At 36.7% G+C, this 26,339-nt stretch overlaps 1 protein-coding gene across 1 annotated transcript in view; it reads left to right on the top strand.

Moving 5' to 3' along the window:
• ARAP2 (ArfGAP with RhoGAP domain, ankyrin repeat and PH domain 2) overlaps positions 1 to 26,339 on the top strand; it is a 180,478-nt gene that overhangs the window by 110,815 nt on the left and 43,324 nt on the right. Inside the window, exons 21-26 of the mRNA XM_068974940.1 lie at positions 2,535 to 2,640; positions 6,010 to 6,157; positions 7,641 to 7,709; positions 10,317 to 10,391; positions 14,475 to 14,592; positions 24,233 to 24,361. Of these exons, the coding sequence (XP_068831041.1) occupies positions 2,535 to 2,640; positions 6,010 to 6,157; positions 7,641 to 7,709; positions 10,317 to 10,391; positions 14,475 to 14,592; positions 24,233 to 24,361 (645 nt within the window). The remainder of the gene's footprint in view (positions 1 to 2,534; positions 2,641 to 6,009; positions 6,158 to 7,640; positions 7,710 to 10,316; positions 10,392 to 14,474; positions 14,593 to 24,232; positions 24,362 to 26,339) is intronic.

The following is a 26,339-nucleotide window of genomic DNA, read 5'->3' as shown; positions in this document are numbered from 1 at the left end:
CTAAAATATTCCCTATATATCAGTGATTTCAAAGTGATAATTTTGAATCTTCATTTTTCCCCAATTTTTAAAATGTATCATTGAATTATACCATAATTTACAAATATATTTCTCTCTTGTACATTTGACCTAGTTGTGAGAATTTTTTTGGAAAATGACCTTTGAATTGACTATATGATGTTTTTCTGTTGAGAAATAGTTTCTTCTGTTAAAAGTATTTGCTTAATTTAAAAGATAAATATGATATTTGAAAGGATTAATTTTGAAATGTCACAAAACATCTGTAGTTGAAAAATAATCCCAAGATTGACCCTTTTTGTCTCAGCAAGAAGAGAGTAGTATTGTTATTAAAATAAAACTTTCCACAGTGTAACTACTTAATTCGGAAGTCTTTTCCTTGTTTCCTGTGTTTTTCAAATCAATAGTTTTAATTCTAATCACAAGAAGAGTTGATTGTATAACTTTTTGGAATATAGAATTAGATAATACATCTTTTTAAGCACAATTGCCCTGCTACCCATTTTTGTTTTAAGGTTTTATTGTAATTCATAACCATGTAATTATTTATAGTCCTCTATTTTATAAAGACTTAAAATTTGCCTTTATTGTAAAATCAGTCATCAAAAATCTATGACAAATATGCTTTTGCTGAAGTTGTCAAATTTAATGACAAAGAGGTCTTCCTTGTTAAACTACAGAAGAAGGTAGTTGAGAAATAGCATGTGTCAGAGAGGAGTGTGTTCACCTTCCATTTGGATGTGAATCCCTGAGAAATTACTTTGAGAAGGCTTCGACTACTAGTGTTCAAAGTTCTTTGCTTTCAGATCTGTTGTGGCTCCCCCTGACCTGTCAGAAAGTACCCTTTGTTGGATCTGACAAAAGTAACCATAACTCACTGGCTGACCTCACTGGATAGCTCTCTTGGGTCCTGTGTGCCCAAGGCAAGGAATGTCCTACAGTTGGTTGCATAGTACCTGTTTATATGATATACACGACCTCTTCTTCTAAGAATGCTCATTGAATTGTCTGAAGGCTGTGACTGGATGAATAGTTGTATTTTCTATATGACCTAAAATCTATCTTCAGTTTCCTTTTCAGTTACTCAAACTTCATTTTGAAAATATCATCTATTTTATTCTTATAAGATTTGTGAAAACAGGCTATACTAGCATGTGCTTATTATAAGCATAGTAGTGTAGTATTAATTACATTTAATTGACTAAATACAATTACCTCTACAGTTAGAAACTGGAAAACATGAGGGGAAAGATTTGGGTTATACCAAGAATGACAGCTAATTCTTCATTCACTTCTAGTACAGTCTTTGAATGTTACTGGGGTGTCTTCCCCTCTTGCTTTTAGACTGTCATCCATCAGCATAGTGAAGTCAATATGACCATGTTTACTTTCACAGATCTAGTGTGCAGGTGAAATCAGTACAAAGGAGCTATCAGTTCCTGTTTTAAATAGGAGCATACTTCAAAAGTGTGTCACAGAATTTCTTACCTCCGCAGGGATCCGAATGTCCTTTACAAGTGACTGTGTACTTTCAAAGAATCATTAATGTGCCTCTGGCTTTCTGTGAATAGAATGTGTAGGGCTAAGCAGAAAATGAAAACGCCTTGTTTCCAAAGGTAGTTGGGAATGGAGAGGGAATATATAAGTGTAGTCCCCTTGAGTTACAGAGTCAGCACAAGCGATTTATTTGAAGAGGGGTCTCTCATTTCCCCTGTGAAAGAATAGGTTAGACCAGACCACCACTGCACAACCTCCAGACTCTAGAACTCTGGAGGTTCCTGTGCAGTTGCTTTTAAGTATTTGACTTCTTAGGGGTAGGAGAGTGGAGGAGAGTAGCTCCTTCTTGTCCTCCTATTCATGAATAAGTTCTAACCATGACAAAAGCAGAGGATCTATCTGTCTTCCTCTCAGTCTGTATCACTGGTACCAGGACCTTATGACTTGTTCCACTGCCCACCGCCCCCAACCTTCTCCAAAGAACTGAAGTTTCCAGGGCTAGTGAAAGGCCTTTTGCATGGATCTGTGGGGTTAATGTACAGTTCATAGTTCTGGGATGGTTCAAAGTTTAGGGAAGATTTTTATGATGCTAACAGGGAAAAATGGTCAGACATGTCATTTTCTAATAACAAATAGTGAGATCTTTCCATAGCTATAGTTAAAATACTTTTGGCTCATCTCTTCAATTTGTAGGCTAATTTGTTACTACTTGAAAACAGTCCTTTTAGTCGAAGTTCAGTAAAATGTAGCATTGAAGATAAAATACAGACCTGAGTTTTAAAAGTGCTTTATTTTTAATTACAAAATATAAGAGCTGTGACATATAGCTGTGGAATGTTTATGCAAATATCAAATACTTTTCCAGAATTAGAGAAGTTTGAGTGTTTTCTGTTTTGAAACTTGATTGTGTCAGTGAAATACAGTTGTGAATATTGTTTTAAAATACTGATAAAAGGCAAATTTGTAATATAGATGATTAGTTAGACCTAAAGTTTCACGTGTGTGTGTTTAACCTTTAGATACCCAAGATGACAAGGAAAGAATTAAAAAGTATGGGGCATTTATACGTACTCTTCCTGGGGTGAACCGAGCAACGTTGGCAGCTATAATTGAACACCTTTACAGGTGGGTGGATTCATGAACTTTTCTAGATATTTCAAATATGACACTCAGTAAGTTATTATTTTTTTTTAATTTAAAGTACTGTGGTTAACCTTCTTCTATTTGTGAATGTAAATCTTTCACCATATCTTAAGAATGGTTTCAAAATGGAATTCCCATAAACAATCAGTTTGGTCTCTCTTAATGCAATTAAGATACATTTGGAATAAATAGCCCTGGAGAATTTATTAAATGGATTAGAAATAATCATATATCACCTCCTCAAATACATCCAGTACTTAAACAAGAATTTTAAAACATTTTGATGTCAGACTATTGATTAGATAAGGGAAATTTCAAAAGTCAAACCCATTTTCTATGTCAGGGCATGTAGTCCCCTGCATTTGGGAGGGTAGGAGGGATAAAATGGTAGCTTGAGAAATGACATCTGAAAAATCAGGGTGTTTGGGAATAACATTTTAAGTCAACAAACTTAAGGTTTGTTTATTTTACTATGAGCAAGAATCATTATAGAAACTTAAATCAGTGTAAATACTGCTTAAGGAATATATTGTTGGCAGCTTCCTGCATGGATGCAATATTTCCTTGAATAAATTTCTGTAAAGCTGAATTCTACTAAAAATAACCTTAGTTGAAGTTTAGATTCCTAAATCTTCTCAATTTGTCTTTTGTCTTTATCTTTCTTTTCCAATCACTACTTCTCATGCATGTAAACTCCATTACTATGCATCTGATTTTCTTATTGTGTCATACAAATATAGTTGATATACTATAAGGTCCTATCTCTATGCCTCAGAGACACTGGGACAGATTTTTTTTCTTCACAAATTTCAATATGTCACCTGCTGCTACAATTATCAGTTAATATTTTAAACATTGAGTTGCATATAATTCTTAAACTTCTTAATTCATACTTGAATTTCAGATAATGAGCTACTTCATATCCTTTGTTTAACTAATCTTTATTTTCGCTCCTACTATATACAGTGCCCATTAAGAGTCCATGTGAACAGAAATGATTTCTAATAGTACATGAATAACAAAAATAGTCTTAAGACTGCAGTTTCCAAATAGCACCAAGGAACCCCGAGACATCACAGTGGGGATGGGGACTTAGAGGGATGCTGCAGGGCATTTTATACATTTTAGGAAAACAACACTGTCAGCACAGATTTTAAAACAGAGAATTTTAGCATACAACATGAAATTAAAGAGGAAGGATTGAGTGATACATCATTGTGTGTTGAGATCCAGGTAATGCTTCAGATCTAAAAGGATAAATGAACTGGGCATGACAAAAAATTAAGTATAAGACGTGAGTGAGGGATATTTTCTGAAACATGTGCTCGAAGATGAGATGCTTTGTAGCTGGCTGGCATCAGGCTGTGAAAGGCTCTGTTCATTGTGCAAAAACATTTGGATTGCATTCCTTTTTGTGATAAGGAGTGACTGATCCAATCTGTTTTAGGATGATAACCCATGTCCTGGGATTGATTGGGAAGAGGTTAGAACAGAGGCAAAGAAACCTACTTAAGACACAGTTTCTGTGTACTTCTGATGAGAAACCCTGAGTGGAAAGAGAGTAAACTGGCTGAATATGGGACGCTTGCAGATACTAGTGTGGGAGCAGGGAAATAAAAGGAAAAAAGGAAAATACATAGTGGACATATTTATGCCAGTAATTCAGGCGGTTACAGAAACTGAAGAGGTGATAAATGCTAGAGGAGAATGCTCAGGAGATGAGAATATTTGATAGTGTCATCAAAGTTTGAGAGGTCACTGTGGATAAAGTCAGATTGATTTAGCATTTACTTCTATCCATGCCCTAGATAACAGATCACTTCCTCCATGACTAATATTGACTTAATTCCCTTCACTATATATATTTATGTTACACACTGCAGTGTGATTAGGGGCTTTCCTAGTGGCTCAGTGGTAAAGAATCCATCTGCCAAGCAGGAGAGACATGTTCGATCCCCAGGTTGGGAAGATCCCCTGGAGAAGGAAATGGCAACACACTCCTCAACCCACTCCAGTATCCTCACCTAGGGAAACCCATGACAGAGGAGCCTGGCAGGCTACAGTCCACGGGGTCACAAAGTTGGACACAACTTACGACTAAACTGCCACCACCACAGTATGATCAACACAAAGTCTCTGGCTGTGGGATGCTTAGATTCTAATAGTAACAGAGGCAGACTTGCAGATAAAATTTCCAAATATTTATATCTAGTGTGATTTTAAAAAGTACAGAGTGGTTTTGAGAGGGATGCCCACAATTATGATATCCTTCTCTATTAACTTGCAGTGCCTTTTGCATCCTATAAATCATACATGATGATCAAGCTTGCTCTGTCTCCCCTATGCAATTTGGTATTTCATTGTTTCTTACACTATCGTATATATTGCTGTCATATTTCCTTATTTTCCTTGTACCTACTAGAATCTTTGCCCTTTATAGTTAGGTGTACCTACCTAGTCTTGCTTTATTCCTTAGATAGAGTTGATCTCCCTTTTTTAGCATGTATTTTAGAAATTCACAAAAGTAGACAGGCAGTTGAGCAGCTAGTAAGTCTATAGTCAGTGATAGAATTAACTGATATTTCCATGGGCGTCAGTTAGAGTTCTGCATTTTTATCATTGTAAATTTCCTTTTATTGGGGTGATGGCTATGGTTGTTTTCTTAATTACTTTGAACTTATAAAACATTCGTGAGTACTTGAAAGTTCTTTGTAAAACTGGTGTTGTAGCCTACTGATTGGGAGAATTGACTCTCTTCATGTCTGTTCATTGTAAAAGAGATTGCTTTCTGAGAGGTGTCTTATTTTGAATAACCATTCAAACACTTTCGACCATTTTCTCGCCTGATAAGGGTGTGCTGAGAAATTCAACAGTTGCCCTGAACTTTGAATTTGGAACTCTTTACTTTATGCCTCCCAATTTGTCATTCTTGCCTTATTTCCTGCTTACCTACTGCCCCCCTGTCTCTCTTTTATTTATGCTTCCATCCTATAAGTCATTTGACACCTTTCTGCAAGCACACCTTTATGCCTTAGCTACAGGTTGTCCCATCTGTAGAATTGTCTGGATATTGGGGAGGGGGGTCCTTCTTCTAAAGCAATGAGCAAGTAATGCTTTGTAACTTGTAGTAATAGCTTTGACAGTAGTCTTTTCTAATGTTCTTAAACCTGAAGGATACTTGGAAAAAAGAACTATGTATTTTTCTTTAATCACCACTCCACCTTTAATATCAGTGACTTTCAATATGTTTGTGTTTAACAAATAAAAGAGGATAAATGAACATGAAGACATACATTTTATGAAATTTTCACATAGAAATGTGTTGTAACAAGTACTGCTTTTCTCTAACAGGGTTCAGAAATGCTCAGAAATCAATCACATGAGTGCCCACAATTTGGCCTTGGTTTTTTCTTCCTGTTTGTTTCAAACTAAGGGACAAACTAGTGAAGAAGTGAATGTAATCGAAGACTTAATTAATAATTATGTTGAAATTTTTGAGGTAAATATTTTATATCCTGCCCTTGTTAAAATAGTTTTGATGTTATTGTTTGCAAACAAAAATATGTATTTTAGGATGTATTTATTCATGTCTTTAGGAATATATAAAAATAAAGGATAGGTACATGATCCTTCACTTTTCAGCTATAACCAGCATTTTAAGCTATAGCCATTCATTTAAATTTGGCTGCTTTTAAAGCTTTTTTACCATCTGGTGTCTGTTGCACAGAATACTTCTATTTATAGTGTTTTTATGTTTTTTTTTTTTCTCAGTATGTGTATGCATTAAGTATGTCTACTTAGAGGTGTGAAATTATGAAATTCACAAATTCAGTAAATTACATCAGGCTGATAAATTTTGCAGTTGAAAGCATTTTAGAGTTTTCGTTTAGTTGTGCATGAATTGGAAAAAAAAATTCTGAAGTAATATTTTGTGGTTTTTATTAAGTCATCTCTATTCTAATTATTTGACTTTTCAATTTGCTATTTTATGAAGTTCATATTTTCATGTTTCATCAGAAAACTCTTAGAATAGGGATAATTTTTTTTTATTTCAAGGGAGTAAAAACAGAAGAAATAAGCCTAGGATTTGAATATGGTGGGGGGATGTAGGGGACCTGGGTCAAAGGTCCATTTCCACTGCTTGAATGTTTCTGCCATCACAATGTTGTCATTAAACCTTTCCGGACATTCTGTTAAGTACTCTTGTACAAGACCCCTTGTTTTCCACAATTGTGTCTTTACCAGATGATCAAATAGGTTAATGTAATAGGTTAACTTTTGTAGTTCATACGTTCTTACAATAACTCATCACAAGATTGCTTAAAAAAGGAAAAGAAAGTATATTTTAATAAAATAACAAAGTTCATATCTTAATTTGTGTAGGAATGAACAGTTGTTGAATTCTCTTTGCTTCTTGATCTCCTTTTTATCTCTTCCTTTATGTGTCCACTGTTTTTGATCAATAGCAATGTCTTCACAATAGTTCTGATGCTGGGAAATGAAAGACTGAAAAAAAAAATGTGTGGCTTTGCATGCTTTCTTGATTTTCTCTTATTGTACTGTTATAGTAGTAAAAATGTTTATCTACATAGTTTTGTTAAGTCCAACTTTAACCAAATGGTGGAAACTTCATAAGCCCTTAATGAACATTTGTGATAAAAGAAGTCTTTACTCTCAGTGTACATAAACTCTATTGAACCCTTCATCAGCCACTTTGCTTCTTAATGCACCTCAGCAAAGGGGATGCCACTGATGGAATGTGTAGCCTAAAGTGGCATCATCATAAGATATTCTGAACTTTATGAGCCTCTGTCTTGTTGACTTTATATCTGCCCTAGCGGTGTGGGCCCCTGCTGATGAAGATGGCCATTCTCATTTATTTTTAACATGTCAGTCTTTAAATTCCTGAAGAAAGTTATGTGAGGATGAGTACCATCACACCTTGTATTTTATTAGAATGTCCCAAATTATATTTTAAACAGGTTAAAGAAGACCAAGTCAAACAAATGGACATAGAGAATAGCTTTATTACCAAGTGGAAAGACACTCAAGTGAGTAGTAATAGTTAGATCTCCAATTTGAAAAAATTAAAAAAAAAAAAACAAAAACAACAAAACAAAAAACTTTCATTGTAAGTAAACATTTGTTGTGTTTATTTTCAAATTCCTATTTGAAGCAAAGTAAAACTAATGGGGAAAAAAAACCTAGATAAAACAGTTTTGAAATTCTGTAGCATGACACATACAAAATGCCAAAGTATGCTAATGTAACGTTTTCAAAACATAGATGGAAAAGTTAGTTCCAGTCTTATCACAATGTCCTTTTTGAAATCAGTTTTCATTTATGAAGCACTATTGAAAATACCAGTGGATTTCAAAGGAAGCATTTAAAGTCAAAATAAATACTAAAATAAACAGAAAATTCAGACTCCCTAATGATTCTTTCTATTATGCTTTTGAAATTATGTTATTTCTTATATGCTTTTGCTTTGCATGCTCTTGGATGATTGCACTGGTGGGACTGTTTCTGTTGTGCACTTCATAACATGTTAATTTATTTCTTAAGTTGACTTTTCTAGCTCTTCCTTACTGTCCTCGGTTGCATCATATTGGATTTGTGTGTTCAGGTTGCATTACTGCTTTTCCAGGGTACCTTTCCTTGTTTGATGAATATTCACGGGACTTTTTTGAGGCTGGCTTTGTCTTCTAATAACTAGCAGTTATAGTGGATTCAGGGTACCAGTGTAGATAAGACAAATGGGTCAAATAAATTCTCTTTGTAGGTACACTTAGAGTATGAGGTGAATGCTTTCTTATTAATCAAACACTAAGTGCACTTCATTCCTGAAATACACACAACTACTTTAGAGAAATTGTCAGAGCTATCATTCCATATGAGAGAGATGAGGAAAGGCTTTCGTTCAAATGTGTAGATCCCCTAGTACCAGTGAAAAGTGAAAGTATTAGTCACTCAGTCATGTCTGACTCTTTGTGAACCCATGGACTGTAGCCCGCCAGGCTCCACTGGCCATGGAATTCTCCAGGCAAGAATACTGAAGTGGGTAGTCATTCCCTCCTCCAGGGATTCTTCCCAACCCAGGGATCAAACCCAGGTCTCCCACACTGCAGGCAGAGTCTTTACCATCTGAGCCACCAGGGAAGCCCACTACTGTGACATTAATTCCGTAAGAAAGTGTTTCTTCCATTTTGACCCAAAGTAATTAATGCAGCCTCCAGATGAGTTAGCAGTAACGCTAAAAAAAAATGTGGCTCATTAGCAGTTGGTTCTCTTGGATTCTTGCTTTTTTGGAGAGAGTTTCAGATATGAAGCAAAGGATTGTGTGAGCCTAAGGGTAATCTTTGGCAGCGCTATCTATATGGTTATTGGATAAAGTATGAGTGCCATTCTGCAGTTTTATCATTTGTATTCATACTGCAATAAAGAAATGAGTCTTGAACACTTTCTAATTAAGTAGAAGTAAGTATCGCTAAAATAAGAAAAGAATTGTCTATAAAATAAAGCAATTCGGAAGAAAAGTAGAACAGTTTGGAAAAAATCTGTTGTTTTGCTGGAGTTTTTCTCCAGTCCATTCAAAACTTGTCTGAAGTAGTTTTCTGACAGACTCTAAGTCTTATTCCTGTTTGATTTTCTGAGCTATTCTTGTTTTTGGCTACACTCTATGAATTCTTTGTGTTTGCTTTTTTAATTTTTAAAATGTGTCCTTCCCGGAGAGTTGTTTATACAAACACAGGGGAAAGTAAAAATGTCAACTGTATCTTTTCTTCCGTAGCATTTTTATGTAGCTCTAAACATAAGGAGGAAAAATTGGAAATAAGCTTTGCTAAGCCTGTAGTGTCAGAATAACTATGAACAGCTCTTCAGAGTACGTTTTTAATGTTTGCCCCATAAATTTACTCAGCAGGTTTTATTCTGAGGCAAATTTAACTTTGAAATGATCGTTTCTCCATTATGATCTTTTTCTAAAAATGAGTGATGGATGTGACTTCTGAGTGATTACATAACTTAAGGGAATTTCTGAAAAAAGCAACTCAAAATATTTTTCATAGATTTGTTTGGTTCTCTGTTAATCTTCTTCACATGATTCTGTTAATCTACGTAGTGACATCTTATGCTTTGTATTGCCTGCCTTGTGTATTCTTCACTTAGCGTGTCTTCTTAGGTATAATAGTGACCCAAATAACCTAGCACTTGATGTTTGGCTAAAGGTAATTAAAATAAAAATTTTATTATCTTCTTATATTCTGTCACTTCACTTTTAATTTTTATTGCTAAGTATACATTTTCTATTTGTAATTTTAATACAGCTCTGACCTAATTTATCTTCAAATTTCGATTTTTGGCCTTACCATCTCTTTCTACTGTAGCCAGTTAAGGGTATGTGGGGACACTATACTTTTGAATAAAAGACAAGAAAAATGGTATGTGATTGTGTTTGCTGATTATATCATTTGTGTAGATACCTCATCCTTAACTGTATCCAGAAAATGGGTATCCTTATGTTGTTAACAGGGAGATTGATCCCATTTCATTATTATAAAATTTTTAGAAATATGACTAGGACTTTTGAACCATCTTAAGTATTGTGTGTGTCCTTGCAACATACTTACATTTGCTGTCTTCCCATCTGCCCTTTTTAGGTTTCCCAGGCTGGAGATTTGTTAATTGAAGTATATGTAGAAAGAAAGGAACCTGACTGCAGTATTATAATTCGGGTGAGTCCCAAATATGGAATGTAAAGAATACTGTTGAGAATCATAACTGTTAGCATTAGTCTACGTATCTTGAATTTTCCATTGTTTTTTCTCTCTTATATGTCCAATTCAAATCATGAAAAGTGTGACTCTTCCTGCCAATATCCTCTGGGAATCCCATGTTTTAGTCATTTGGAGACCACCCTTTGTTCTTCTGGTTGTGGTTAGGATGTTCTATAGGTTCTGTAGAACAGCCTGAGCTCTAACATCTGCTGCTCATCTTCCTACCTTCTTGACAGGAGACAACGGATATACTCCCATCTGAGTCTCTATTTGCTTACCTTTCTAGTGAGGGAAGATTACAGTATTTATATAATAGCATTAATTTGAGGACTTGGTAAGATCCTGCCTGTAAAACACTTAGCAGATATCATGGTACATAGTTCAGTTCAGTTGCTAAGTCGTGTACAGCTCTTTGTGACCCCATGGACTACAGCACACCAGGCCTCCCTGTCCCTCACCAACTCCTGGAATTTACTCAGAATCATGTCCATTGAATCGGCGATGCCATCCAACCATCTCATCCTCTGTCGTCCCCTTCTCCTGCCTTCAATCTTTCCCAGCATCAGGGTCATTACCAATGAGTCGGTTCCTCGCATCAGGTGGCCAAAGTATTGGAGTTTCAGCTTTAGCATCAGTCCTTCCATTGAATATTCAGGACTGATTTCCTTTAGGATGGACTGGTTGGGTCTCCTTGCAGTCCAAGGGACTCTAAAGAATCTTCTCCAACACCACAGTACAAAAGCATCAATTCTTTGGTGCTCAGCTTTCTTTATAGTCCAATTCTCACATCCATACACGACTACTGGAAAAACCATAGCCACGTGGTACATAAGTGCTTAATAAATAACAACTAGTATATAAATCCCCCATCCTTGTATCCTAGACTTTGTTGATGTTTTGTCACTAAGTTGTGTCCAACTTTTTGCGACCCAATGGCCCACCAGCCTCCTCTGTCCATAAGATTCTCCTGCCAAGAATACTGGAGTGGGTAGCCGTTCCCTTCTCGAGAGAATCTTCCCAACCCAGGGATTGAACCTGCATCTCCGGCATTGGCAGGCGGATTCTTTACTGCCGAGCCACCAGGAAAGCCGATCCTAGACTTTAACTTCCAATATTTCAGTGTACTGGAATATGAAATAACTCTTCTCTTCCTTGATAACTTTACTTAACCATTTGTTTTGAATTTAAAAGATCCTTTTCATGTTACCATAGTCTGTACTTAGCCTTAAGAGAATAAGACTGCTTTCTTTGTGCATAGGATAGACATGCTGCCATCTCACAGTAGAAATTCAGGTTTAGCTTCTTAGCTTTTTTAAAGTGCAATATAAAACAGAGTCTTAAATATTTCTGGAGTTTAGTTATGTCAAAGATACTGTAATTATTATTTTATATATGTTTAATGATTACATACGGGGATATTCTCAGTTGGCACAGTGGTAAAGAATCCACCTGCAGTGCAGAAGATGCAGATTCTATACCTGGGTCAGGAAGATCCCCTAGAGGAAGAAATGACAATCCATTCCAGTATGCTTGCCTGGGCAGTCCCATGGACAGAAGAGCCTGGTGGTTACAGCCCATGGGGTTGCAAATGGTTGGACAAACTGAGCGACTAAGCACACACATGCACAAATGATTACATATGATTCTTTGACACTGGTTACTCAGCTGTGGAACTAACACGAGCTGCCTTGCACTCCTTGGCCACATCTGTTTGTTACGCTGAACATGTGATGTTGATCACAGGGGACATGAGGAAGTAGTAGAGATATCTCGGCTTATGTCTTATCACTTATGCTGAAAGAGATAGTGAAAGCACGTGACTTAACTTCACTTACCCGTAAACTCTTCACTGTTGTTGTTAAGTCACTCCAGTCGTGTCCGACTCTGTGCAACCCCATAGATGGCAGCCCACCAGGCTCCCCCGTCCCTGGGATTCTCCAGGCAAGAACACTGGAGTGGGTTGCCATTTCCTTCTCCAATGCATGAAAGTGAAAAGTGAAAGTGAAGTCACTCAGTCATGTCCGACCCTCAGCGACCCTATGGACTGCAGCCTACCAGGCTCCTCCGTCCATGGGATTTTCCAGGCAAGAGTACTGGAGTGGGGTGCCATTGCCTTCTCCAATAAACTCTTCACTAGTTCATTTTAATTTTATCTAATAGAGACATACCAGAAGTTATTAAAATCAAGCAAAATTTGTATTTTAATTATATTAACATAAAAGAGTGTCCAGTTTCACCCACGAAAATACTAAATTCTCTTGAAAAACATAGCAAAAACTATACAAAAATAAACATCCAGTTAGTGCTTAAGACTTTGCACAGCTCTTATATTTATTTCAGCCAATCATTACCTCAACCCAAGGAGGTAGGTAAAGCAGTGATGTCTCACGTTCATATGAGTAGAAATGGGAATTAATAACATTAAGGCCTGGATGCAAACATTAGTCATGATATTCCAAGTCTGATGTTCATTATTTCGGTTTGTATATCACTTAGAGTAGTTAATTCCAAAGTGTGTTTTGTAGAGTTCTAGGTGTTCTGAAGAGGGGCCTTGGGTATCACCTGGAACATATAGGAACATATGGAAACAAGGAAATGAGTTCCAGTCTTCCATTCCTGTGTCAACCTGAGGAACTCCCTGCCGACTATTTCACTAGTTTGGTTTCTCAGTAATTTTTTTTTTAAGGAAGGGCTATACTTCTTAAAATATTGTAAAGCCATTCTGATGAGCGACATCACTGAAGTCATTCATCTACTAAGGTTTCTATTCCTGAACATTCTCTGCTTTTGCCATATGCTAATTTTTTTTTTCTTTTAAGGCTGTACTACATTGAGCTCTTCTAAACAGCAAATAATGGACTTCACTGCATCGTTAATATATTCCAAGTCAGTGTTAGTCGCTCAGTCATGTCCCAGCTCTTTGTGGCCCCATGGACTGTAGCCCGCTAGGCTCTCTCCAGTCAAGAATACTGGACTGGGTAGCCATTCCCTTCTCCAGGGGATCTTCCTGACCCAGGAATTGAACCTAGGTCTCCCGCTTTTCAGGCAGAATCTTTACCATCTGAGCCACCAGGGAAGCCTAATATATTCCAAAGGTATTCCACGAACTCCAAAAGACAGACTATATGAGTTACCTCTAATGAAAGATGTTTTATATTATTTATATATGTGCAATATGCTTATGATCAATAAGGGACAGGAGAAATGGAAATGAGCACATTTTCTAAGAAATTTTTAATAGGTGCATACTTGTGCTGAAAACGTGGAAAGGAGGTGGCAGCTGCAGTATTCTAACGCTGAAATCATGTTCTATTTGTTTAGCATTGTAACTAAATTCTAACGGGAGAAAGCCAACTTGCTTTTGGCCAGCATGCCTGTAAGACTGGTAAAAACAAAAACAGGGAGAAAGCAAATGAGAAACCCCCAAAGTCCCTGAAGAAGGTGGGGTACTTATGCAGTGGCCCGAACCTCTGAGGCTCTCGGAGAGCCAACTCCCAGGCTGACTCTGCAGACTCTGCCCTTGGCCTGAAAGCAGGCTTTGGCAGCCCAGCATCTGTCACTCGGCGTGGCGGGGCACACCACACACCACTAAACCTGGGGCTTTTTGGCATGGTGGACCGCAGTCAACTGTGTATAATTTAGAACCCAAACCGAATAACTGAGCCATTTTGAACTCCTGATTATAGAACTGAGTGAAAAGATTTTTGCCTACAAGGCCATAGGATCCAGTATCTGTGGAAGGTCTTTCTGAGTATGAATAGGCATCTTCCTTTTTTGAGTTATTTAATTGTTCACTGAGTTAAAAACAAAAAAATTCTTCCCGATTATATGGACACTTTTTACACATACATGAAAATGTGTTACATTATGGAGAAGATCGGAATAAGCTGTTTCCCCTAGGTGCTTGGAGAAACTGCTTAAACCTACTAAGAGGACACATAGTATCATTAGGTGGTAGATGGCAGGCAGGTGTTACTGCCCTAGCATAAGGCCACTTCTGTTTTTGATGTATATTCTGAAGAAATTTTGCTTCTCTTGCAGATATCTCCTGTGATGGAAGCAGAAGAGTTAACTAATGACATATTAGCAATAAAAAATATAATTCCAACAAAAGATGATATTTGGGCCACATTTGAAGTCATAGAAAATGAAGAGCTCGGTAAGTGGTTCTCATGCTAGGGATTTTTAAATTCCTTAGAGTGTGAAGAAACACTACTTTTCTGAAAAATCATTACTAACATTTTATGTTTTTATAAAGTTTCACATCCTGTTATTACTCCCCTTCTACTTCAGTGCATGCATTGATATATGTCGGTGCTACTTGAGGTTGCCCTCCTATGATTTTATTATTAAAATAATGGGATTGTTTTATTGACTGTAAGTTTATAGTGTAAAATATTAGTCGTATATGTTGCTGCCTCAGGAAATAAGGCTTCATTTTTAAGAACAGGCAGTGTGATTTGTAACAATATTCTAAATGTCACCACCACCATCCAGCTTATTCCACGTTATTCCTGTATGCTGCTTATTTAACAAGGATACTGATTTAAAAGATTATTATTTTAAAAACTAATTTTGTTTTAAGTCTAGCAGAAGGTTCCTTTTAAGTTTTTTACTTTTTCATCTATCTTTAGTAGAGTGGATCAGATAGTTTGTCATTTTTTTTAAACCTCATGTACAGAAGAATAAAGAGAGCTTTTAAAATGTGTTGACCACCCCAAGAATAATAAGCCTAACATTCTTACGACACCATTTGGTTTTAAATACCTCTAGGAAAAAAAAAGATGCAGAATGTCTTTGTATCTTGACCATCTGTCTAGTTGATACCTGCTTAGGTCTTGGGACTCTTTCAAGTATAGATGTCAAACTGCCAAAAGTAAAATCTTGCCACCTGCAAGCTCAATACAAAAATTAAAATTGAACATTAAAAATACCTCATTGTGTATTATTAAGAGTCTTATAATCAGTGTTAGAATGAAATGGGGATTATCAAATACTTTGTCTTTCATTATTCCATCTTGATGTTTTTATTCCTTTATTCTTTTTATCATGCACTATTCTTTAAAAATGTAATTTGTTTTAAAGCACTACTTTCCAATATTCATTGCCAGGATTCAGTGCCACTGGTCCTTTGGTGTCAGTTCACACTGTCTCCCCCACAGTCAGGCTCAGTCTGGCCTCTCATAAAAGCTGTTTTGCCCAGTGACTCCAGCAACCCCCCACCTGCCAAGTCCAGTGGATTTACTTCTGGCTTTACTTTGCTTGTTCTCACTGTAGGATTTATTTCTCATAACCATTCCCTTTTACTTGAAACACATTCACTCTGTTCTCATTGCTGCTTTGATTCTCTTCCTAGGGCTGGAATTGTTTTATCTCATTTGTCAATTCTTCTTCCTCTATCCCCAAATAGTGGGTTTCTGCTGCTCTGATCTTTTTTACCATCTTTTCTCATTTTGCTCTTTATAAGACAATCACTATGGAAGACAATCACTTCTATACCTTGCGCTTGACTAACATACAAGAAGGTGTTGCCCAAGTGTGCCTTTATTCCTCCCTTTCTGGCCCCCTTGTTTACCTCCTTTAAAACCCAGACTAAGGGTTCCATCACACTTTGTCTTGTCGTTTCTGTTTGTTTGTTTATGGTGCCTATCACATGGATTTATTTTTGTCTTTCTTGATGAGAGCTCTTTAGAGGGAACAAGGGACTCTGTTTCTATCTCTAGTACAGTTTTTATCTCTGACAACAGTGCCTAATAACAATTGCTATGCAATTAAAATCTTTTGCATAAGTGAAGTACAATTTTGTATTACTGTATAGTTCAATAGTGGTAAAGTCTTGACTTTAGTTGGTTAATTTTAAGGAGAAGTCAGTAGGTTACCAGCTTCATTTATGAGTAAAAGATAACTGTCAGCACTACTGCCTAAATTATTTTGTAAATCACAAATAGGTTCATATTATTTTAAAATCATTTAAAACCCTTTTATTATTGGAGAAAGTCTCATCAATAAGTTGTACTGGAAAAACTGGACAGCCACATGTAAAAGAATCAAATTAGAACATTTTCTTACACTGTATATAAAAATAAATTTAAAATGGATTCAATACTTAAATGTAAGACTTGAAACCTTAATACTCCTAGAAGAGAATGTAGGCAGAACACTGTTTGACATAAATGGTAGCAATATCTTTTGGGTCTGTCTTCCAAGGCAAAAGAAACAAAAGAAAAAATAAATAGTGCTGAAGAGTTGACACTTTTGAACTGTGGTGTTGGAGAAGACTCTTGAGAGTCCCTTGTACTGCAAGGAGATCCAACCAGTCCATCCTAAAGGAGATCAGTCCTGAGTGTTCACTGGAAGGACTGATGTTGAAGCTGAAACTCCAATACTTCGGCCACCTGATGTGAAGAGCTAACTCATTGGAAAAGACCCTGATGCTGGGAAAGATTGAAGGCAGGAGGAGAAGGGGATGACAGAGGATGAGATAGTTGGATGGCATCACCGACTCAGTGGACATGAGTTTGGGTAAACTCTGGGAGTTGGTGATGGACAGGGATACCTGGCATGCTGCAGTCCATGTGGTCACAAAAAGTTGGACACAACTGAGCTACTGAAATGAACTGAGTTAAACTTCATAGCTTGTATACAGCAAAGAAAACCATCAAGAAAAATGAAAAGACAGCCTACAGAATGGGAGAAAGTATTTGCAAATCATATATCTGTTAAGAGGTTAATAGCCAAAATATCTAAAGAACCCCTACAAATCAATAGCAAAAAAAAAAAAAAAAAAAAATCCACAAACAATTCAATTAAAAATGGGCAGAGGATCTGAGTAGACATTTTTCCGAAGGAAACATGCAGATGGCCAACCAGTGCATGAAAAGATGCTTAGCATCACTAATCATCAGAGAAATGTATTGCTAAATCAAAACCACAAAGATATATCATCCCACAGTTGTCAAAATGGCTGTCATCAAAAAGTCTATAAATAGCAAATGTTGGTGAGGATGTGGAGAAAAAAAGAACCCTAGTATACTGTTGATTATGTAAATTGGTACAGGCACTATGGAAAACAGTGTGGAGTTTCCTCAAAAAAGCTAAGAATAGAATTACTGTCTGATCCAGCAGTTCCATTCATGGGTACATATCTGGAAAAGACAAAAAATGTGATTTGAAAAGATACATGCTACCCAGTGTTCACAGTGGCATTATTTACAAATACGCTTGTAGACTAGCAACCACTGGGAGATCTCAAAGGACTCCTTAGCTGTTAGATAGCTGATGGTCTCCTCTATGCTTCTCTTGCTGTTGATTTTTTAGGAAGTCAACAGCAGAACAATGAATCATGGATTTGGGGGTAGGCATCCTCTCCCTACCCGTTATTCTCTCAAGTGTTGAGTTAAAGGATATCCCCATGTCTCAGTTCTGGAGGTCTGTGCCTTTGAGCATTGATCCTCCAAAATGAGAGGAATAAACCAAATGGGTGAGGATAGGAAGGAATTAAATATATAGCTGGTACAAAGATTGCACTGTATCTGGAAATACTCTTTTTAAATTTCTTCTGGGAAAATGAAGGGATGCTTATCCTGAAAATGACTATCAACTTGCATGTGCCAATTAGTATATCACAAATGGTAACACTGGAGTCAGGTGGTGGTGTTTTTTTTTTGGTTCCTTCTCACTAAAGAAAAGTTGATGAAACTATAAAAAGACTAGGAGACTTCAAGCTCTTTTGAATGGTAAATGTCCAGATATATAATCAAAGGAACACCCCATGTACATCAAGAAAGAGTACATCTGATGGAGTTAGGAATTCAAATTTGGCATGGTCTTAATGTTTGGTCAACCATTCAAGTTGAAATTGCCCGAAGAGAAAACTAAGATTATTTTTACTGCTTTTAGAGGAACACAGCTAAGAAAGCAACAAAGGGACCTGTGATTATGTTGACTTCCTGGAGCAGATGGGACCTGTGGAGCCACCTGACCTTCTGAAATGTTAAGAGCTTTATTTCTAGTAACATGCAGGGAAGATAAAGTGAAATGTAAAAAGAAGATAAAAGTGAAGGCATTGGTAGTCCATAAGATTGTGGTTGATAGGAAGAATGTCAGCAGGGAATTGGTGCTTTTTCTAATGTAAATATAAATCCTCCAAGTAACCAAAGCAACCAAAAATAAATAAATAAGTAAATGAATAAATAAGCAAGTGAACCAAAAGCGCTGGATTTTATTTTCACTGCCTGTAAACTTTAAAACAATAGTTTTCTACCTGGTCATTTCCAGTGTCTCCTTTGTATAATAGATATTTTGTTTGTTCCCTTTACTATCTTGAGAGACTCTACTAGAGTGGGTAGCATTCCCTTCTCCAGGGGCTATTCCTGACCCAGGGATCAAAACCAGGTCTCCTGCATACAGAGAGATTTTTTACCATCTGAGCCATCAGGGAAGCTGATGTAAGTGCTCTGGCCTTCCTATATGATTGAAGATAATGAAAATAGATTCTTAAGTTTATAAATGGAATTATCATAGATGTGGTAGCTACAGATTCAGACTGATATAAGCATGTCAATTTGTGACTCATGTATCATTAGCAGAATTGCCCTCATTGGTGAAATGGTGTCTTTGTTTAGCCTGCTATAACGGAATTGGGGTCTTCCCTGGTGGCTCAGATGGTAAAGTATCTGCCTACAATGTGGGTAGGCCCGGGTTCGATCCCTGGGTTGGGAAGATCCCCTAGAGAAGGAAATGGCAACCCACTCCAGTACTCTTGCCTGGAAAATCCTACGGGCAGAGGAGACTGGCAGGCTACAGTCCATGGGGTCGCAAAGAGTCGCACACAACTGAGAGACTTCACTTTACTTCACTTCATAACAGAATTACACAGGAGAAATTTATTTCTTACATTTCTGGAGGGTAGGAAGTCCAAGACCAAAGTGCCAGCAGACTTGTTGCTTGGTGAGGGCCTGCTTCTTAGATGACAGATGGCCATCTTTTCACTGAATCTTCACATGATGAAATGGAACTTTGTGGGATTCCTTTATATAAGAGCATGAAGCCCATTGGGGCTTCCCTGGTGGCTCAGGGGTAAAGAATCTGCCTGCTAGTGCAGGAGACACGAGTTCAATCCCTGGGTCAGGAAAATCCCCTGGAGAAGAATATGGCAACACATTCCAGTATTCTTGCCTGGGAAATCCCATGGACAAAGGAGCCTGGTGGGCTACAGTCCATGGGGTCATAGAGTCAGACACAAATTAGCAACTAAACAATAACAAACCCATTTAGGGGGACTCCGCCCTCATGATTTAATCACCTCCCAAAGGCCCTTCCATCTAATACTGTCACATTGGGAATTATTTCAACCTGTGAGTTGGGGAAGTAGGGAAACATCCAAGCCACAGCAGGTGGTAAACAACTCTTAGCAAAATTCTGACAAAGCACGATTATTATTTTTTTCTTTTTTTGCTTTTGTAGTAGTCAAGATTCATGGAAAAAATACATCATGTTAAATCCATATAAAATATTTTTGGAATTTATATTAAGGCTAGTTAGATTCTAAGCTGTTAGTTTATAAGTAGCATTTCCTTCTATATAAGTGTCTGAGACATTGGAAACTTATACTAGACAGAGAACAAGTCTTTCTTTGTCTCATCCTTTGAAAGATGCCAAGCATTCTTGACTGACTGCCACCAGTGTGTCCTGGTGCCACTGGGTCCTGATGGCCAGGACAAGCTGAAACCCATCCTAGGAGAGGGTATCATTTTTTACCATACTTCTGGTATTTTAATGCTTCACTTTAAGAATGAACCGATACCCTACCAATGTAGCACTCTACCCCTTAGTTCCTTCACATGCTGAAAAACGTTAACTGCTCGTGGGCCTCATTTAAGTGGGCTTCCTCACTGAGAGGCTCAAATTGGTGAAGTAGCTACTGTCTACATAGCAGCATCATAACAAAATGTTCTCTTCCTGCTCATATCTACCATGAGATGGAAGATCAGTTCATTTTTATTCAGAGTCTTTCTGGTCCGTCTCTTGATTGACAGGGTGCTGGCATCCTCTGAGAGACTTGCATGGCTCTAGATTTGACACTAAAATTTTAGTTGTTAAGGAAGTCATAATTGTCTCTGCAAATCCTATGTCATTACTGCCAGAAATTTAAGGATAACACCAATTGTTTCAGGTGGAAATGCATAGTTCTCTGTTTAACAAGGGAGGCCAGGTTTAATTCTATAGACAAGATTTTAAAATACTGAGAACATGACTTACCTAGCTAAAGAACCATCTCCACACCCTGTTCTTAAATAATTACGCTGAATTTTCAGCAAAAAATTTAATGTTCTAGATAGTGTGAGTGTGTGCATGCTAAGTCACTACAACCATGTTCCTCTCTTCATGACCCTGTAGACTGTAGCCCACCAGGTTCCTCTCTCCATGTGATTCTCCAGCCAAGAATACTGAAGTGGATTGCCATCCCCTTCTCGAGGGATAAACAGTGTACAAATCAGGTTTTTGGTTTTTTTCCCCTAGTAATACCCTAATGCCAGCTGACTTAGGTAATTTATCATGACAGATGGTTGTAAATGTAACTATTAACAAAATCTTGTTTACTTGTAGGAATTTATATTCCAACAGCATTTGATGACTCAGTCCATTTTTCCTGTCTCTTACCTCTTTTATAATTGTGTCATTTCACAGTCTAATAAATATTTATCTTTTCATCCTATTTTTCAACTCAATTTTTATGCAGGAACTTGGATCTTCAGGATTTTCATTCTCTTGAATTAATATTGATGAAAAACATACTTGGCTAATTTTTGCAAATCTATATTTGCTTCTCTCTCTGCTGTGATATATTTCAGTATAACTAAGAGTACCTTTGAGGTATCACTATTGTATCTACTGGTAATAGTGACCCTCTTTAATACAAGTGTTCTAATATTTGGAAGTCTCATTACAAATTCTTATAATAAAGGAGAGTAAGCTTTTATTTCAATCCAGGTAGTTTTGCAGTTAAGAATAGCATTCCTACCTCCAAGCTAACTGCAGTATGATGAATTTCTGGACATAAAGGATGTTGAAACTATCTTATTTACGTACTATCTTCTCACTAAGGATAGGAAAGCGAAGGAGAAAGTGTGAATTGACATTGTTTTTCACTTTGCATATATTACCTTTTGTCCTCAGAAATATCTTAGTGAGTTGATACTTTTTCCCCAAAATTACATATGTGAAAATCATCATGGGGAGGTTTACATATCTGTACAAAGTAAAACCAAGTGTAATAGTTATGATTTGGAGCTTGGGGCTGTAAAGTCAGATAGATTTGAGAATCCAGTCTCTGTTCCTCACTTGAATCAGCTGTTTGATTTTAGGCAAGTAGATGAACCTCTCTGATTCTTGGGTTCTTTTACATGTAATGTAAATAATGATAATTTGTAATGAAAAGTGTTGTAAGAGTTGAAAACAGCAACTGATGTAAGGTAACCAGTATATATTATGTTGATACATAGTTGTTATTCTAGAAATGGCAACTGTTAACAGGATAAGTAGCATCCCAGAGTTTTGCAAGTAGTGTCCCATGATTTTAGCCAAACCTTTTATAAATTTATTTTAGAAAACAGGATTAATGTAGCACAAAAGATTTTGCCTGATTTTCAAAGAAGTATATATGTCTGCTGATCCATTTATAATTACTTACTGTTAATTTATGGATTACCATAGAAATTTGTAAGGTATTTTTTTCCCCAAGTATTTATTATTGAACATCTATTATGTACTCAGCACTCTGCTTTGTGAAAGGGATATATTTATAAATAAGAAATAGGTTTGCCTCCAAGATGTATGATTTAGTTGCTCTGTGTTTTTGTTTGTTTTTTTTTAGTTGTTGTTTGCAATCACCATCACAGTGCCTAGGTTTACACCAAGATGCACAGAATGCAGAACTGCATTTCACTGTACTGACTAGAAAGCAAAAACTATATAGTTATTTACACTGGAAGGAAAAAAAACAAGTTCCAGAATGCTGTGTGAATAAAAGGGAGACCAGTACTAAAGAGACTGTGATACATTTGGTCTTTTTTATTACTTGTGACTTTATGTATAAAGCATGGGTAATATACAAGTGTGATGCTGTTGACATGAACTTTGTTGTTTGTTATTGGCATTACTACTTTAACCAAAAACAAAAACCCTAGTAGGAGATTATAAAAGAGTTGAGTTGACTTATAAAGGCTGTGGTACCAGGAAACTTACATCAACATCTTCACATTAGAGTTTATGTTCTTGCTATTTCAATTATGCTATTTTCAGTACACTATGAAAAGACTCGATTTTTTTCTCCCCCAGCATATGCTTCTGTTACAAGATTTTATTAAGTGATTGGCATATTTTGACCAGGCTTCCCAGGTGGCACTAGTGGGAAAGAAGCCACCTGCCAATGCAGGAGACTCGGGTTCGATCCCTAGGCTGGGAATAGGAAATGACAACTCACTCCAGTATTCTTGCCTGGAAAATCTCATGGACAGAGGATCCTAGCTGGCTACAGTTCATGAGGTTGCAAAGAGTCAGACATGACTGAGCACGCATGCATGCACACATGCATATTTTGATCAGCAAAAAACTTTCCTATGAAATTTTGATTGTAATTCTAAAAACCTTTGGGGTTTTTTGGTTAATTAACTCTATGCTAAGAACTTGTGATATATTTTAAAGTATGGTTGCATAAAACAGAATATATATGGATGAGTATTTATCAAGGAGAAATTGTGAAGATGTGACCAACTTTTTGCTTGTTAGCCTATTATATGTACTGTTAATGGATAATATTGCTGCATAATGTTTCTGATTGATATTTCCACTAATAGTTAAACAGAAATTACTCAGTACTGTTTGATAAGGATTATCTTCTGTTCTTTTTGAAGTTATACTTTATAATTTCATATAAGTTGATTATCAGCTATAAGTTGTCCACTAGTGTTGATCAGAAATTATGCTAGTCTTGTTGGGATAAACAAAGGATTTATACTTAGTACTGGACCAATTACTAGTACTTTTACAAATATTTAATTGTGTATGCAAACAGGCATTTTTCCATAAGCAAACTAGAATGTTGTTTAAAAGGTAGAATAATTCACTAATTTGTTGTACAGAAAGGTAGCTTTTTTCTGAGATTTTTATATAAAGAATGCTATGCTCTGCTGTGCTTGGTTGCTCAGTTGTGACTGACTCTTTGCGACCCCATGTACTATATGTAGCCTGCCAGGCTCCTCTGTCCATGGAAATTCTCCAGGCAAGAATACTTGAGTGGGTTGCCATGCCTTCCTCCAGGGGATCTTCCCAACCAGGGATTGAACCGAGGTCTCCCACATTGCAGGCAGATTCTTTACCCTCAGAGCCACCAGGGAAGCACATGAATACTGGAGCACATAGCCTATCCCTTCTCCAGGGGATCTTACCAACTCAATAATCAAACTGGGGTCTCCTGCATTGCAGGCAGATTCTTTACCAGCTGAGCTACCAGGGAAGCCTCATCTAAAGAATAACACCTATGAATTTTTTTAAAAAGTAGTTTAATAACAAACAGATGTCCCTGCACAGATTTATTTATACAGTGCATTTTATTACATGATTAATGCTGTTCCAGGTCTTAGGGTATCATGTATGTAGTACTAGCACTATTCTTGTGTACTATAAGATACAGTCATGCTTGTTGTAATGCACAGAGCTTTTTAAAAGGACGTTTTAAATTTTATAATCAAAAAAAGTTAAGATTTTTTTGGTGATTTGATTTTGCCTTTTTTTTGCAGAACGTCCTCTTCACTACACAGAAAATATATTGGAACAGGTGCTTCGATGGAGTTCATTAGCTGAACCTGGCTCTGCTTATCTTGTAGTGAAGAGATTCTTAACCATTGACACAATTAAACACTATAATGGTAGGTGCTGCTATTTCACATTCCAACTGTGATTGAAAATTCGAGTGGTTAAAGGACAATTATTATGGCACAAGTGTTACTTGAAAATGTAAAAAATGGGTAGCTAAATGCAGAATCTACTAACATGTTATTGCAGAATAGAAAGAAGAATATATAGACCAAGTGCCATGATGAGATTTTCCCAGTGGGTAGCACCGTGATATTAGGTGGTTATTTTGATAGTATCAAGGTAAAGATTCTGCAGGAATGATTCTTCTTTTTAAGTTTTTGTTTGTTTGTTTTATTGTCATGCTTGAGTGTTTTCTTAATTTTTGGATAGATGGTGAATCATCCTGAGTTATGTTTACATTTGAAAGTTCTCTAGGCATTCAAGAAGTGCAAGCTCTGAGATTGTGAGCTTGTTAAAATTATCACCTATTTTGCCATAATACTGGAAAACAAATATAAAAAAATACTTCTAATAATGATATTTGCTATCCAACTGGGAGAAGACATGTACACATGTAAGGTTAAGTCAAAAGTTAGCTAACATGGGGCAACTATGGAAGACACTCTCTGAACTTATTTGACATATCAGAAAACTTTCATTTTTAAATTTTGGTTTTTCTGTTATGTTGACATTAGCTGACAGATTAGAAAGAGATTTCTTGCCACACAGTCTATAAACCAACTCTGAAAGCAGAGGATTCTAATTTTATTAGATGAAATTTACCACAGCTTTTCTAATTCATATTCATAATAACCATTACTATTTATTAATCATATATTTTATTAACTGAGCTCCTTACATACCAAAACTCATTTAAAACTTTTTTTTAACTTCTCCATGAGTTATATTATCATTTGAATTTTTCAAATGAGGAAAGAGCTCAAAGAAATTAAGTAACTTGCCTCCAGTTCACATATTTATTAAATCCAGTAAGTGTCCTACATATGAATCTGCAAGATGAAAACTTTCAAAGATCTGAATGTGCCCTTGCATGTCCAGTCACATAAGTTAGTTCATGTGTCTGCCATATATTGTCACATGCGTACATCCTCTACCGTTGGTTTTGCTTTTGTGTGCTTTACTGTACTGTATAGAGTACAGTAGTACAGTATCTTTATTTCAAGCTCAGGGTGTCTGGAAGCAAGCCTAAAAGCAGCAGTGATGTAACAGTATTGCTATTCTGTGCCAAGTGATAACCATGGAAACAAAAGTGAAAATAATTGAGAAGAGTGGAATGAGGTGAAAAGATGATGGACATCGCTCATTCTTATGACATGAATTGTTTGACCGTCGGCACAATTCCAAAGAGCAAGGACAAGATCATGGAACACGTGAAGTCTGCTGTGTGATGATGTCAACGATAATATCAAAGAAACATGCAAGAGTGATGGAGGAGATGGAGAACTTTCTCAGTGTGTGCGTGCAGGATCAGCATCAGTGTGGAGGGCCACGTAGTTTAATGCTGATTCAAGAGAAAGTGAAAAGCCCTTATGAAGGCTTGAAGAAGAAATCCTGTGAAAATTAGAGGGTGCATTTTTTAATGTTAGCAACAGCTGGTTTCATCAGTTCAAGGCTAGAGCCAACCTTCACAACATAAAAGTGACTTGGCAGTGAGTGCAGATACTGTAGCTTTCTGGGAATTTCCTGAAATGCTTTAGGGAATTATTGCTGAAGACACATATTTACCCAAGCAGGTTTGTAATATGGATAAGACAGGGCTGTTCTGGAAGAGGATGCCAGACTGAAGTTACATCTGTATGGAGAAAAGTTGATGCCAGGCTATAAAGCAACAAAGGATAGGCTAACACTGTTGTTTGGTGGCAATGCTTCTGGTGATATCAAGCTGAGACCTCTCTTAGTTTATCATTCAGAGAACCCAAGAGCCCTTAAAAATAAAGCCAAGGGCTCTCTTCCTATTGTGTGGAAGAGTAACCCCAAAGCCTAGGTTACACAGGGCATCTTCCAAGATTGATTTTTCCACCACAGTAC

Source organism: Capricornis sumatraensis, chromosome 7 (assembly GCF_032405125.1).
Source record: "Capricornis sumatraensis isolate serow.1 chromosome 7, serow.2, whole genome shotgun sequence".
NCBI lineage: Eukaryota > Metazoa > Chordata > Mammalia > Artiodactyla > Bovidae > Capricornis > Capricornis sumatraensis.
The sequence above is the reverse complement of the archived record's forward strand: the minus strand, read 5'-3'. Positions and strand labels throughout refer to the sequence as shown.